The 15,154-nt window shown below is 39.1% G+C and overlaps 1 protein-coding gene and 2 long non-coding RNA genes across 7 annotated transcripts in view; 1 reads left to right on the top strand and 2 right to left on the bottom strand.

Moving 5' to 3' along the window:
* SLC30A10 (solute carrier family 30 member 10) overlaps nucleotides 1-8,672 on the top strand; it is a 54,265-nt gene extending 45,593 nt beyond the window's left edge. For both annotated transcript variants that reach the window (XM_082427185.1, XM_082427184.1), the window contains exon 4: nucleotides 5,594-8,672. In XM_082427185.1, coding sequence (XP_082283311.1) covers nucleotides 5,594-6,093 — 500 coding nt within the window. In that variant the 3' untranslated portion in view covers nucleotides 6,094-8,672. The remainder of the gene's footprint in view (nucleotides 1-5,593) is intronic.
* LOC309644669 overlaps nucleotides 1-15,154 on the bottom strand; it is a 546,086-nt gene that overhangs the window by 419,335 nt on the left and 111,597 nt on the right. The gene's annotated exons all lie outside the window — the stretch shown is intronic.
* The window catches only part of LOC309644580, a 55,748-nt gene that overhangs the window by 7,905 nt on the left and 32,689 nt on the right, over nucleotides 1-15,154 (bottom strand). Inside the window, exon 5 of one of the 4 annotated variants that reach the window (XR_014254506.1) lies at nucleotides 10,394-11,797. The exons of 1 other annotated variant lie outside the window; for it this stretch is intronic. This is a non-coding gene — a long non-coding RNA (uncharacterized lncRNA). Of the gene's footprint in view, nucleotides 1-10,393; nucleotides 11,798-14,212; nucleotides 14,981-15,154 lie in introns of those variants that run through there. 2 more of the 4 variants (XR_014254507.1, XR_014254505.1) reach the window with 2 other exon arrangements.

Raw genomic sequence — 15,154 nt, 5'->3', positions numbered from 1 at the left:
ACAACACAGTTAATGAAATTAAAATTTCTCTAGAAGGAATCAATAGCAGAATAACTGAGGCAGAAGAACGGATAAGTGACCTGGAAGATAAAATAGTGGAAATAACTACCACAGAGCAGAATAAAGAAAAAAGAATGAAAAGAATTGAGGACAGTCTCAGAGACCTCTGGGACAACATTAAATGCACCAACATTCGAATTATAGGGGTCCCAGAAGAAGAAGAGAAAAACAAAGGGACTGAGAAAATATTTGAAGAGATTATAGTTGAAAAATTCCCTAATATGGGAAAGGAAATAGTTAATCAAGTCCAGGAAGCACAGAGAGTTCCATACAGGATAAATCCAAGGAGAAACACACCAGGACACATATTAATCAAACTATCATAAATTAAATAAAAAGAAAAAATATTAAGAGCAGCAAAGGAGAAGCAACAAATAACATAAAAGGGAATCCCCATAAGGTTAACAGCTGATTTTTCAGCAGAAACTCTGCAAGCCAGAAGGGAGTGCAGGACATATTTAAAGTGATGAAAGGGAAAAATCTACAACTAAGATTACTCTACCCAGCAAGGATCTCATTCAAATTCAACAGAGAAGTTAAAAGCTTTACAGTCAAGCAAAAGCTAAGAGAATTCACCACCACCAAACCAGCTTTACAACAAATGCTAAAGGAACTTCTCTAGGCAGGAAACACAGGAGAAGGAAAACACCTACAGTAACAAACCCAAAACAATTAAGAAAATGGTAATAGGAACACACATATCGATAACTACCTTAAATGTAAATGGATTAAATGTTCCAAACCAAAAGACATAGACTAGCTGAATGGATACAAAAACAAGACCCATATATATACTGTCTACAAGAGACCCACTTCAGACCAAGGGACACATACAGACTGAAAGTGTGGGGATGGAAAAAGATATTCCATGCAAATGGAAATCAAAAGAGAGCTGGAGTAGCAGTTCTCATATCAGACAAAATAGACTTTAAAATAAAGACTATTACAAGAGACAAAGAAGGACACTACATAATGATCAAGGGATCAATCCAAGAAGATATAACAATTGTAAATATTTATGCACCCAACATACGAGCACCTCAATACATACGGCAAATGCTAAGAGCCATAAAAGGGGAAATTGACAGTTACACAATCATAGTAGGGGACACCCCACTTTCACCAATGGACAGATCCTCCAAATGAAAATAAATAAGGGAACACAAGCTTTAAATGACACATTAAACACGATGGACTTAATTGATATTTATAGGACATTGCATCCAAAAAGAACAGAATACACTTTCTTCTCAAGTGCTCATGGAACATTCTCCAGGATAGATCATATCTTGGGTTACAAATCAAGCCTTGGTAAACTTAAAAAAATTGAAATCGTATCAAGTAACTTTTCTGACCACAATGCTATGAGACTAGATATCAATAACAGGAAAAAAACTGTAAAAAATACAAACACATGGAGGCTAAACAATACACTACTAAATAACCAAGAGATCACTGAAGAAATCAAAGAGTAAATCAAAAAATACCTAGAAACAAATGAGAATGAAAACACGATGACCCAAAACCTATGGGATGCAGCAAAAGCAGTTCTAAGAGGGAAGTGTATAGCAATACAATCCTACCTCAAGAAACAAGAAAAAATCTCAAACAACCTAACCTTACACCTAAAGCAATTAGAGAAAGAAGAACAAAAATCTCCAAAGTTAGCAGAAGGAAAGAAATAATAAAGATCAGATCAGAAATAAATGAAAAAGAAATGAAGGAAACAATAGCAAAGATCAATAAAACTGAATAAAAACTAAATAATAAAACCTTTTTCTGGTTCTTTGAAAAGATAAACAAAACTGATAAACCATTAGTGAGACCCATCAAGAAAAAAGAGGAGAAGACTCAAATCAACAGAATTAGAAATGAAAACGGAGAAGTAACAACTGACACTGCAGAAATACAAAGGATCATGAGAGATTACTACAAGCAACTCTATGCCAATAGAATGGACAACCTGGAAGAAATGGACAAATTCTTAGAAAAGCACAAACTTCTGAGACTGAATCAGGAAGAAATAGAAAATATAAACAGACCAATCACAAGCACTGAAATTGAAACTGTGATTAAAAATCTTCCAACAAACAAAAGCCCAGGACCAGATGGCTTCACAGGGGAATTCTATCAAACATTTAGAGAAGAGCTAATGCCTATCCTTCTCAAACTCTTCCTAAGTATAGCAGAGGGAGGAACACTCACAAACTCATTCTATGAGGCCACCATCACCCCAATACCAAAACCAGACAAAGATGTCACAAAGAAAGAAAACTACAGGCCAATATCACTGATGAACATAGTTGCAAAAATCCTCAACGAAATACTAGCAAACAGAATCCAACAGCACATTAAAAGGATCATATACCATGACCAAGTGGAGTTTATCCCAGGAATGCAAGGATTCTTCAATATACTCAAATCAATCAATGTGATACACCATATTAACTTATTGAAGGAAAAAAAACCATATGATCATCTCAGTAGGTGCAGCAAAAGCTTTCGACAAAATTCAACACCCATTTATGATAAAAACCCTGCAGAAAGTAGGCATAGAGGGAACTTACCTCAACATAATAAAGGCCATATGTGACAAACCCAAAGCCAACATCGTTTTCAATGGTGAAAAAAAGGAAACCATTTCCACTAAGATCAGGAACAAGATAAGGCTGCCCACTCTCACCACTATTATTCAACATAGTTTTGGAAGTTTTAACCACAGCAATCAGAGAAGCAAAAGAAATAAAAGGAATCCAAATCGGAAGAGAAGAAGTAAAACTGTCACTGTTTGCAGGTGACATGATGCTATACATAGAGAATCCTAAAGATGCTACCAGAAAACTACTAGAGCTAATCAATGAACTTGGTAAAGTAGCAGGATACAAAATTAATGCACAGAAATCTGTAGCATTCCTATACACTAATGATGAAAAGTCTGAAAGAGAAATTAAGGAAACACTCCCATTTACCATTACAACAAAAAGAATAAAATATCTAGAAATAAACCTACCTAAGGAGACAAAAGACCTGTATGCAGAAAACTATAAGACACTGATGAAAGAAATTAAAGATGATACAAACAGATGGAGAGATATACCATGTTCTTGGATTGAAAAAATCAACCTTGTGAAAACGGCTCTACTACCCAAAGCAATCTACAGATTCAATGCAATTCCTATCAAACTACCAACGGCAGTTTTCACAGAACCAGAACAAAAAATTGCGCAATTTGTATGGAAACACAAAAGACCCTGAATAGCCGAAGCGATCTTGAGAAAGAAAAACAGAGCTGGAGGAATCAGGCTCCCTGACTTCAGACTATGCTACAAAACTACAGTAATCAAGACAGTATAGTACTGGCACAAAAACAGAAATATAGATCAATGGAACGGGGTAGAAAGCCCGGAGATAAACCCACACACATATAATCACCTTATCTTTGGTAAAGGAGGCAAGAATATTCAATAGAGGAAGATAGCCTCTTCAATAAGTGGTGTTGGAAAAACTGGACAGCTACATGTAAAAGAATGAAATTAGAACACTCCCTAACACCATACACAAAAATAAATTCAAAATGGATTAAAGACCTAAATGTAAGATCAGACACTGTAAAACTCTTAGAGGAAAACATAGGCAGAACAGTCTATGATATAAATCACAGTGAGATCCTTTTTGACCCACGTCCTAGAGAAAGGGAAATAAAAACAAAAATAAACAAATGGGACCTAATGAAACTTAAAAGCTTTTGCACAGCAAAGGAAGCCATAAACAAGATGAAAAGACAACCCTCAGAATGAGAGAAAGTATTTGCAAACGGAGCAACTGACAAAGGAGATTAATCTCCAAAATATATAAGCAGCTCATGCAGCTCAATATCAAAAAAACAAACAACCCAATCCAACAATAGGCCAAAGACCTAAATAGACATTTCTCCAAAGAAGATATTCACGTTGCCAACAAACACATGAAAGCATGCTCAACATCACTAATTATTAGAGAAATGCAAATCAAAACTACAATGAGGTATCACCTCACACCAGTCAGAATAGCCATCATCAAAAAATCTACAAACAATAAATGCTGGAGAGGGTGTGGAGAAAAGGGAACCCTCTTTCACTGTTGGTGGGAATGTAAATTGATACAGCCCCTATGGAGAACAGTATGGAGGTTCCTTAAAATACTAAAAATAGAACTACCATATGACCCAGCAATCCCACTACTGGGCATATACACTGAGAAAACCATAATTCAAAAAGAGTCATGTACCACAATGTTCATTGCAGCACTATTTACAATAGCCAGGACATGGAAGCAACCTAAGTGTCCATCGACAGATGAATGGATAAAGAAGATGTGGCACATATGTACAATGGAATATTACTCAGCCATAAAAAGAAACAAAATTGAGTTATTTGTTGTGAGGTGGATGGACCTAGAGTCTGTCATACAGAGTGAAGTAAGTCAGAAAGAATAAAACAAATACCGTATGCTAACACATACATATGGAAATTAAAAAAAAAAGGTTCTCAAGAACCTAGGGGCAGGAGAGGAATAAAGATGTAGATGTAGAGAATGGACTTGAGGACACAGGGAGGGGGAAGGTAAGCTGGGACGAAGTGAGAGAGTGGCATGGACATATATACACTACCAAATGTAAAATAGATAGCTAGTGGGAAGCAGCCGCATAGCCCGGGGAGATCAGCTCTGTGCTTTGTGACCACCTAGAGGAGTGGGATAGGGAGGGTGGGAGGGAGGCTCAAGAGGGAGGGGATATGGAGATATATATATGTATAGCTGATTCCCTTTGTTATACAGCAGAAACTGACACAACATTGTAAAGCAATTATACTCCGGTAAAGATGTTAAAAAAAAAAGAGGAAAAAATATCATACCACATATACATTCTAGCTATTTGCCTTTTCACTTAAAAATACATTAGATACCCTTTCTCATATCCTTAAATATGCAACTTACTTTTTCACAGCTGTATCATATTCTATCACATAATTGATTTAACGATTTCCATTTTTTTTCATTAACACAAAAAGCATTGCCCAAACCATTCTTGTATATAAATATTTGGTTATTTCTTTCAGTTAAATTCCTAGTATTAGACTTGCTGGTAAAGGTTTTTGATCCACATTGCCAAATCCCCTTTAAAAAAGGCTTTATATTCCCACTTTATACTTTATATACTTTATATTCCCACGCCAGTCCATCAGAGTGCCGAATGCCTTGTAAACTCAACCACCCTGGGCATTTTCAGGAGGGGATTGTTATGAAACTTATTTTCTTGAATTGCCTTTTATGGGCTAACAGTGTATGGTAGAGGAATTCAGAGAGGAAGAAGAAGATTATGGGAAAATGTATGGGAAGATGTACCCATATACAGTACAGCTATTTTTCTTCCTGTTATTCTTAGTAACTACATCATTCTGGTGCAAATGCTTAAGGGGACCCTATCCTCCCCTGGTGGTTCCATGTTTCAAATGGAGCCCTCACCTTGGTTATTGTTTTCTCTTTCCTGTTCTAGTGAGTAAGCTCTCTGCCGTGCCCGGAATTAGCAGTGTCCATGAAGTTCACATCTGGGAACTTATAAGTGGGAAGATCATTGCCACTCTGCACATCAAGTATCAGCAGGACGGGGGAGATCGGGATGCCAGTATAAAAATTCGAGAAATCTTCCACAACACGGGAATCCACAATGTGACCATCCAGTTTGAGAAGGTGGACCTGAAGGGGCCCCTAGAGCAAAAGGACTTGCAGTTGCTCTGTAGCTCACCCTGCATCTCCAAGGGCTGCAGCAAGCAGCTGTGCTGTCCCCCCGGGGCGCTGCCTCTGGCCCACATCAATGGCTGTGCCGAGCACAATGGCTGTCCCCCACTGGACTTGTCCCGGAGTGATGGCCTTGGTAGACGACAAACAGCAGAAGTGGCTCTTGAAGTATCTTTGGAAGGTTGTCTGAGTGACCACGGACAAGCTCTTAGCAAATCTCAGGAGGACTCACGTTATATCAACAGCACACATTTTTAGTTTGGTGCCCACATCAGTAAGCTGCATAGGCGAGGCACTTTGGAACCACTAGCTGGGCTTGTGGGAAGAGATTTGTGGGTCATAGACTCTGATCACACTCACAGTGTGCACACACTCTGTGTTCAATAGGGGGTTGGCTGTTTGGGATGTTAGTTGAACTTGTCTGTTAATTTTTATGTGGCCGAGAACCCTTCTACATTATCCTGGGTGTTTCATGCTGCTCTTCAACAGTTTTGTTTGAACATTTATTTTCCGAAGCAAACGCACTAGTATACGTATCAGGGACATTGAAGGCTGGGACTCAATAATTGTGGACACAGGATTCAAAGTAGTTTTTGTTTGAAATTGCTTAGAACTGCTAGCTGACTCTCAGGTGAGCTCATAGCCAAGCACATCAAAAAAAACTTAAGAACCGTAATAGCTATATTCTTTTCTATTCCACTGGGAGATCATAAAAGAGGAAAGTTAGGTAGTCCTATAACTGCAGAAATTTTTTTCTTTGACTAATTTTTGAAGAAACGTAAAACAAATACCTAGTAAGGTAGAAAATATTCTCAGAACATTAGAGGACGTCAAGTTTATTGGGGGTGGGGAAAGGCAGGAAGAAAATGCATTTTGATGATTTCTTCATTTTGAGAGGTAGAGAGAAAAAGACTTTCTGCTGTGAACTGAACTACAGCTATAGGATGTTTCAAATGTTCAAATACATAAGATGCTTTTTTTTTCACTTGGAAGTGTGGGAATATTTCTACTTCTTTAAGTATGACACAGTACTTATATACTGTCTTTTAGAGTCAGTCTAGTTAGGACTGTTTTCACTTATTGCTTATTAATGATTTACTAATTTGCCCAAATTTCCCTTCAGTCTTCTTTTATATGATCACATTGATCTATGTAGCATTTACCAGGAGAAAATGAGTATTCTCGGGATAGGAAAATATATGGCATTGAGTATGCATTCTTGCCCAAAAAATAAGCTAGATTGACTTTCCTTTAATTAGACATATTTTAAAGTATTTACTATAGTTGCCAACTGGTAATTTGATGGAAAAGTGTATGTCCAAGGGAGAGATGAGAATTAATTAAATTGCTGCCTTTAATGTGTTTCAAGGAGCTTACATTTTTCTTTTATGTCTCTTGACCCATATTATCAAGTTCAAATACATCTATTAGAATCTGATTTTCGTTCCATGTACTGGAGAAACATCTGGCATGAATTTAACAAACTGTTTAGGCAGCAATATTTTCACCAGAAGAGTCTCATAATAAGTATAAGAAAACAGGAGGTGCCTCGCTAAAGAACTAGAATCTTTTTGATGGGTTGCAAAATTGACTGTAAAAGATCATCCCTCAGGCTCTAAGCATTGAGTCTGCACAGTTTAGAATCTTCACAGTTCTCATCAGAAATGCTGGATTGGGAACAGAAAAAGCACCCACATTTTTCAACACAAACACCATTTAAAAAACTGTCTTAGTTTTAAATTCTAAGGCTGAAATAAAGAAGCAGCTGTGATCAGTAGATAGGAAAATTTTTATTCCTTGAAAATTTATTATCCGAGTTTAAATTGGCCATGAATTAGGTAAATAGAAAAATGCCTAAATATGTTTTTATCCCTAGGAGTTTATTAAGCATATATACTTAATAGTATTATATAGTATGTACTATAGTGTATATATACTTAATAGCTACAATGGGGGTAGATATAAGGCAACATTTTTACTTTTAATATTAAAAGCATGGCATGTACTCACACAAAACAGAGGATTCTCTGTGAAACTCACCACAGTAATATGTGGACCAAATTCTCTTGTATAAATGTTGGTTGAGATGCACTGATTAGAGCCAAAGAAGAAATGTCTCTCACTTCCAGATTTGAAGGTCTAATTTGATTTCATATCATTCTGCTTTTATTAAAAGGGAAAAATTATAATTTTATAATTTTTTTTGCAGCTGGGTAAAGGAATGCATATTAGTTTACATCCAAATAATGTTCTTTAATTAATCTCTAAAGTATTTTTCTGGAAAGGAAAAGGCTCTTAATTCCAACATAATTAAATCTAACCTCAGAAAATTATCTCGATGGACATTTATGAACATACCAAATTATGGAATGCAGTCAATGTGAAATAGTACCTTTTGAAGACAATTGGGCTCGGTGTGTTTAATAATGTCCAAACAAGCTAATTAAGTGCAATATTTTTCTGTCAGGTTAGGTGCTTGCATTTGCCACTCAGGCTCCGTGATGCCTGCTGTATGGTGTTTTTACTTGGGTTTTACTCTCCCTTTAGTTGTCTTGCATTTTAATTCTCCCAAGGAAACAAAAATATTTTCTTTTTTCCTTTGAATGAGCCCTGCAAAGTGGCAGTGGTGCCTAAACAACACTGTTTTTTTTTCTGAGATTAGAAAAATACTGCTACTCAGTTTCGTATTCCTGTGTGCTTAGGTTAGTTCCAGAAAATTCTCTCTTTTTTTTTTTAGAAACTGAAAATAATTTTTTAAGAGTCTAGGGAATCCTCTGTGTGTCAGATCAGGACCAGCCATCAGGTGTTCTAACCTGGGGAAGAGGGATAGCCTCCTATTTCTATGGAAAGAGTCCTTTCAGCATTATTTCAGCACCAGCTATAGGAAAAACTAAGTTTGCTTTTATTTTCCAACTTTCAACTCTGTTTGTGAAAATAGAGGTTACTTTTTCTTTTCATGATATTTGTCTGTTATGAATGCCCGTGGGGCTACCAGGTTCCATTGTTGACAGAAAAAAATATTATCCCTTTAAGTTTTTGATCAATAAAATAGGGAGACATTGAGGAAGAATTTAGAATACTCTCCATGTTTAGTTATGTTTTTTTCCTTCTTCCTTTTTTTTTTTTTTTTTTGCCACCAGCTGGCCAAACTCTAGTGGAGGTAAATCAGGAACTTCAAAGTTCAGTAGGAATGGGTGCTTTGAATGTCAAAGAAATCACTGGGGTAGATTTTGGATCATAATAAACTGCCTTTTGAGGTAGTAAGAGCTTTTGCTATCCTTCTTCAATCTCCTTGTCCTTGACATTTGAACTGGATAGCTCCTTGTTGTGCGGGGCTGTCTTGGCCTTGTAGGATTTTTAGCGGCATCTCTTGGCTTCTACCCCCTAGATGCCAGTAGCATACCCCCAAGTTGTGACAACCAACAATGTCCCCAGACATTGTCACAGGTCCGCTGGGGAGCAGAATAGCCCCTAGTTCTAAGCCACTGACTTAACCTAAGGGTCTTTGAGGGATATTGTTGATGAAAGCCCTTCCAGGGCCCAGTAATCCTTTTAATCTAATCACTCTGCAGAATTTGCTCTTTAAAAAAAATATTTTTAAAGGCTAGATAAAACTATTTATAAGAATACAGTCATCTTTACATAGAACAATGTAATTTGGAAAATAAAGCCCTTATAAATCTGACTATACAGATCAGTCAATATAACAGTGAATGAAATGCTCTCACTGTTCTGTGATGATCTCTTCAACTCATGAATATCCTCAGTTTGACGAACTCACTGCTAAATGAGAAGGGGTTACATCAGCACAATTGATTCTTGGAGTTAAGGTGTTTAATTTCCCACCAGTTTTAAACTTGATGATATTTTTTTGTTACTGGTTTCTGACAAACAGCGCATCTTAGTGCAATGACAAATTCGGATGTTAAAAACATTTTTTTATTGTTCATGACTCACTTAATCCTTTGCCAAATCATATCCATTTTTTTCCAAGAGGACAAAATACATTTCCTGCTTTTAAATGATCCTGCGTGTGATGTATCTTCACACTCTTGCAATTGAAGATCGCAGAAAAGACTGGTTTAAAAAAAACGAGGAAATGCAACCTAATTTGGGTTTCTAATTTAGGCTTAGTAAGCATGCCTATTGTATAGCCCTTGTTGTTCACTTGATAAATTGTCACCTATTTGTGCTTCTGAGTGTATTTGCATGTGATTAGCCACAGGAATAAAACAGGAATGAAGCCCTTGAATTGGGGAACTAGCTGCTCAAATGGAATTTGCATCAGACCCTAATCCTCACTGTAATCTCAATGTTCTTATGAATTTGCAGTTTAGCTAATGAAAATGTGCATTTTTTTCCGGAACTTTTCAGGTGTTTCATTCTGGACTTTTTTTGTTTACGTGGAACTTTCTTGCTTATTGCTAGACGGATCAATGGTCTCCTCTTGGTACAAAGCCAGGCCAGAGACACTGAACCTGCTCTGCATTCTGATGGGAATAACCTGGAAAGGATGATGATTTTCAAGGGAGAATGACCCCTTCCTGGAGGTCTGAAATTATGTTACAGTATTGTGGAGTTTTGTTGCTCGAGGTCTTCCTTCTGTCCTCACAGGTGATTTTGCCAAAGTATAATTGTCACATTTGGGGGAATTACTAAAACTCTAAGATACAAGGTTTCAATAACTCATCGCTAATTGCATGTGAAGTCCCCCAGTGATGTATGCACAGATGCGTACCTTTAAAAGTGAAGATGTTCAATGGTGCTATCAATAAAAAGTTTTAAAAATAAACACATGACTGAGAGATATGTTTGTGAAAATTAAACAGATAATGCAAACTAGCTGAACGCATTTTGTCTTTGTCACTTTTACTCTAGTCAATTTCCACTCAGTAACTCCGTGGATTGATTTTAATAATTCGGGACTAATTCTGTCTCCATTTCACACCCCTCTGCCACTCTCCACTCTTGGCAGAAATGTCACCAAATGACCCAGCTACCTTACTTACTGTAACCTGGACTGATCTGGTTTTCTAGTGGGGCCTGTTTGGCCCTGGCTACCCAATGCGTTTGTGTAGGAGGGGAGCTCCTGGGATTTAGGGAATGGTGAGAGGTTAGGCTTTTTTTGGGAGAGACCCTATAGATTTGAAAATCTCTCCAATGAATTGACTGGCATCTTTATGACTATTGAATAAGGGGAACAGTCTTCCACTTCTTTCAATTGCTTTTATCCTACCCATCAGTCAACTGATTAATCGGCTTATACTTATTGTAAACCATGTACAAGTGCTTCTTGCCTCTAAGGAGTTTATAGTCTATATGTGAAAAAGGCAGTCCACCTTTGTGGGAGTTTAAAGAGAGCTACCTGTAGCCTGGATGGCCAGGGAGTGGGGGGGATCTTGTGCTGGAGGGGTTCTGGTGCTCAAATGTGCACATTCTAAGCCCTGGGCAACATCTGCAAAAGGAGAGGGTTACATAATATTTCATGGCCATTAGCTTCCTTCAGCAGTAAGAGTCTGGAGTATGGAGCAGGGGTGAAAGTACTCAGTACTCTAGGGCTTAGGCTCCAGAATCTCTGACTACTCCGTTTAAAAGAGAACCCAGCCTCTCTCTGTGTCTCTTACCTTCCTTAATGTTTCTTCATAACACTGTCGCTTGGTAACATTGTATTACGCATTTGTTTATTTCCTGTCTCTCCAAATAGAATAAGGCTTTGTATAATCCACCACTGTGTTCTTCAGCCTCTATCCCAGTGCTTGGAACAGTGCCGCAGTACCTGGCACATGAATGAATGAATGAATGAATGAACACATGAATGAATGAATAGGTTCAACACTTGGTGTTCCTGGTTGGAGGCTTTGGACAAATCATTGAACTTCACTGTGCTTCAGTTTTCTTATCTATGAATGAGGTTAATGATGAAAGTCTGTGTTACCTTCCTTACAGGGTTATTGTAGGAATCCTAGGAGATCAAACAGGTGAGAGCAGAGTTAAATGTCAATGGATTTTATTATCTTATGCTTTCAATCTGGCGCTCGCATCCTTCCTGCTCTTATCCCACCTCCTCTCATCTCTGTAATCCCATTTTGTCAGTTAAATACCACTTAAAGCTAAATGGCACTGAACGGTGGTACCATCAACACGGGTAAAAGTGAAGAGGAGTGAATGAAGAGTCAGGGAGAGTGCAGAAGATTTCCATTTGAAAGTAGCCTTGGAATAGTTCAGTGGGTGAAGAAACAGGGAGGGGACAACCCGTCTGGAGAGCTGAGACTTCATTCCCCAGGCAGCAGGCGCTAAGCTTTTGTAGGAGGGATGTTGGAGGGTGCACACTGGGGAAATACCAGGAACAAAAGTTTTTGGTGAAACGATTTTATGCAGACATCTTCCCCACCACGATCTATGCTGCTCTGTGTTCAGTGTTCAGCAGACCTACCGTCTAGTCTCCCGCCTGACGCAGGATCTTGAGCCCCAGGAGCTGTTGCTAAGGGCTCCCTGGGGATGTCCTACGGGTGTCTACAGACATTCCACATTCACTGGGAGTTTATCCCAATTCTTTTTTTCTCTAATGAAGTATGGTTGATTTACAATGTTGTGTTAATTTCTGCTATACAGCAAGGTGATTCAGTTATTCATGTATATATACATTCTTTTTTAAAACATTCTTTTCCATTATGGTTTATCATAAGATACTGAACGCAGTTCCTTGTGCTGTACAGTAGGACCTTGTTGTTTATGCATTGTATATATAATCGCTTACATCTGCTAATCCCAGCCTCCCACTCCATCCCTCCCCCAACCCCCTCCCTCTTGGCAACCACAAGTCTGTTCTCTATGTCTTTGAGTCTGTTTCTGTTTCCTAGATAGGTTCAGTTGTGCCATATTTTAGATTCCACCATATAAGTGATATCATATGGGATTTGTCTTTCTCTTTCTGACTTACTTCCCTTAGAATGATAATCTCTAGTTGCATCCATGTTGCTGCAAATGGCATTATTTCGTGCTTTTTTATGGCTGAGTGGTATCCATTGTATATATGTACCACGTCTTCTTTATCCATGAGTTTATCCCAATTCTAAACTCAGCGTTCCGTGATGCTCTTCTGTTGGTTTTAGTGGGAGCATTCTGCCCACCCATCCCTCCTCCATGCCCCTCTTCCCAAACCAGCTGGAACCTTGCTGCCATGTTTAATACCACCTTCCCTCTCATCCCATGTCTAACTAATCTTTACGCTCAATTAACGTTCCCTTCAAAGGACTCTCCACGTCAGCCCCTCCTTTTCTATTCCTGTCCCGTTTCTTGGGCGCAGCTTTAACACCTCACACCTGTGCTGGTGCAGAAAGCTCCTGACCAGCCTCCTGGCGCCTTGAACTTCCTGTCGACCCTCTTGTTTCCCTCTGCTCCAGGAAGAGGACAAACTCCTCAGCCTGTCGCCGAAGCCCCCTTTGCCCTGCTGGGCCCCGGCAAGCTTTATCTTCTTCAGCAGACAAGAAGAGCGCCAAGATAACCTAAGGAGGTTAGAACGTGAGAGGGTGTAAGGGTGGTTCCTTGTGGACTGGTAAATGGAGTTTTGTATGAGTTGGGGAGTGAATATCACACAGTAGCCTGTCCTGTTTATCCTAAAAAGACATTTTCACTTTTTTGAGTTTTGAATGAGATTTGCCAAGTGATTTCCTTTCTGCTTTCTCTCTCTGTTTTTTTTTTTTTTTCTGATTCCTTCCTTTTCTACGTTAGCATGTCACTTTGCCCCAAAGGGTGACTTTCTGTGGATGACAAACTGCCACTCGTCCAGCCCTAGTGTCCTGATTCAGGAGCACACTCTGAAATGAATATATTCCACGCAGGGAAACAGAGCCACGATCTCGCTCATCTTTTGTAAGGCAGAAGGATGCTGGACTTTCCTTTGTCTCATACTTGAACCGTATGTTCACAGAGGTGGCTGTACCATCCTAATAAGCTCCCATATAGAGTCACAATATTTGGTACATCACACTGGTTCTTTTTTTTTTTTTTTTTAATGTTTTTTGTAATAGCAACTCTTTTAAATTTATTTATTTTTGGCTGTGTTGGGTCTTCGTTTCTGTGCGAGGGCTTTCTCTAGTTGCGGCAAGCGGGGGCCACTCTTCATCGCGGTGCGCGGGCCTCTCACTATCGTGGCCTCTCTTGTTGCGGAGCACAGGCTCCAGACGCGCAGGCTCAGTAGTTGTGGCTCACGGGCCCAGTTGCTCCGCGGCATGTGGGATCTTCCCGGACCAGGGCTCGAACTCGAACCCGTGTCCCCTGCATTGGCAGGCAGACTCTCAACCACTGCGCCACCAGGGAAGCCCCCACACTGGTTCTTTTAGGCTTGGAGATGCAAATGTAATTTTCATGGAATTTTTAACCACAGGGCTGGGTGGGTTTTTTGCCTGCATTTTCTCAGGGGAGGGAGGGGAAGGAGGAGGTATGAATTCTCCGAGTGGCTGGTGTCGATATGGGCTTGCAGTGGTGATGATAATAACCAGGTCTTCTATCTGCCTCAGAAACCTGGGACCTGTGCTGGGCTGTGAGTGTGTGGCTCTAATCTGGTGTTCAAAAGTATTTAGAAAAAACGAATATGGCACTTTTAGAAGGAGTGATGCCTGAAGCTTTGCTTTATAGCTTTTGCTTTCTGTTGTCAAAACTTGCACAGCAGAGGGCTTCCTAAGTGGGGAGACGTGATCTGGCCCATGGCCTGACCAAATCTAGGTTATAGAAAAGGGCTTTCCAGGAGGGTGAGAGGAATTGGGAGATTGGGATTGACACGTATACACTATTGATACTATGTATAAAATAGACAGCTAATGAGAACATACTGTATAGCACAGAGAACTTTACTTAATGCACTGTGGTGACCTAAATGGGAAGGAAATCTAAAAAAGAGGGCATATATATATATAGATAGCCGATTCATTTTGCTGTGCAGTAGAAACTAACACACCATTGTAAAGCAACTATACTCCAATAAAAATTAATTTAAAAAAAGAGAAAAGGGGTTTCCAGAGAGATTTTATTATAAGAATTAACATATACTATGAAATATAGCTTGGAGTTTGAGCATTCTGGCTCTGGGGTCTGCCTGCTGTCAAGTCCCATCTCCACCAGCTCTTGACCTCAGGAAGTCCACTATCTGTGAACAAAAAAAGTTTCCTGAGCCTCATTTTTACCATCTGTAAAAGCGGAGAAAGTCATAATTCCTGCCTCATGAGATTTTTGGGAGGATTAAAGGCGATGGTCCCTGTGGAGTACCCAGAACAGAGCCCGGATCTATAAATGCTCTTAGGAATGCTAAGCCTTCTTTAAA

This window comes from Balaenoptera physalus (assembly GCF_965194825.1).
Source record: "Balaenoptera physalus genome assembly, chromosome: 1".
NCBI classification, from domain to species: domain Eukaryota; kingdom Metazoa; phylum Chordata; class Mammalia; order Artiodactyla; family Balaenopteridae; genus Balaenoptera; species Balaenoptera physalus.
This window is presented reverse-complemented; position numbering and strand designations above follow the sequence as displayed.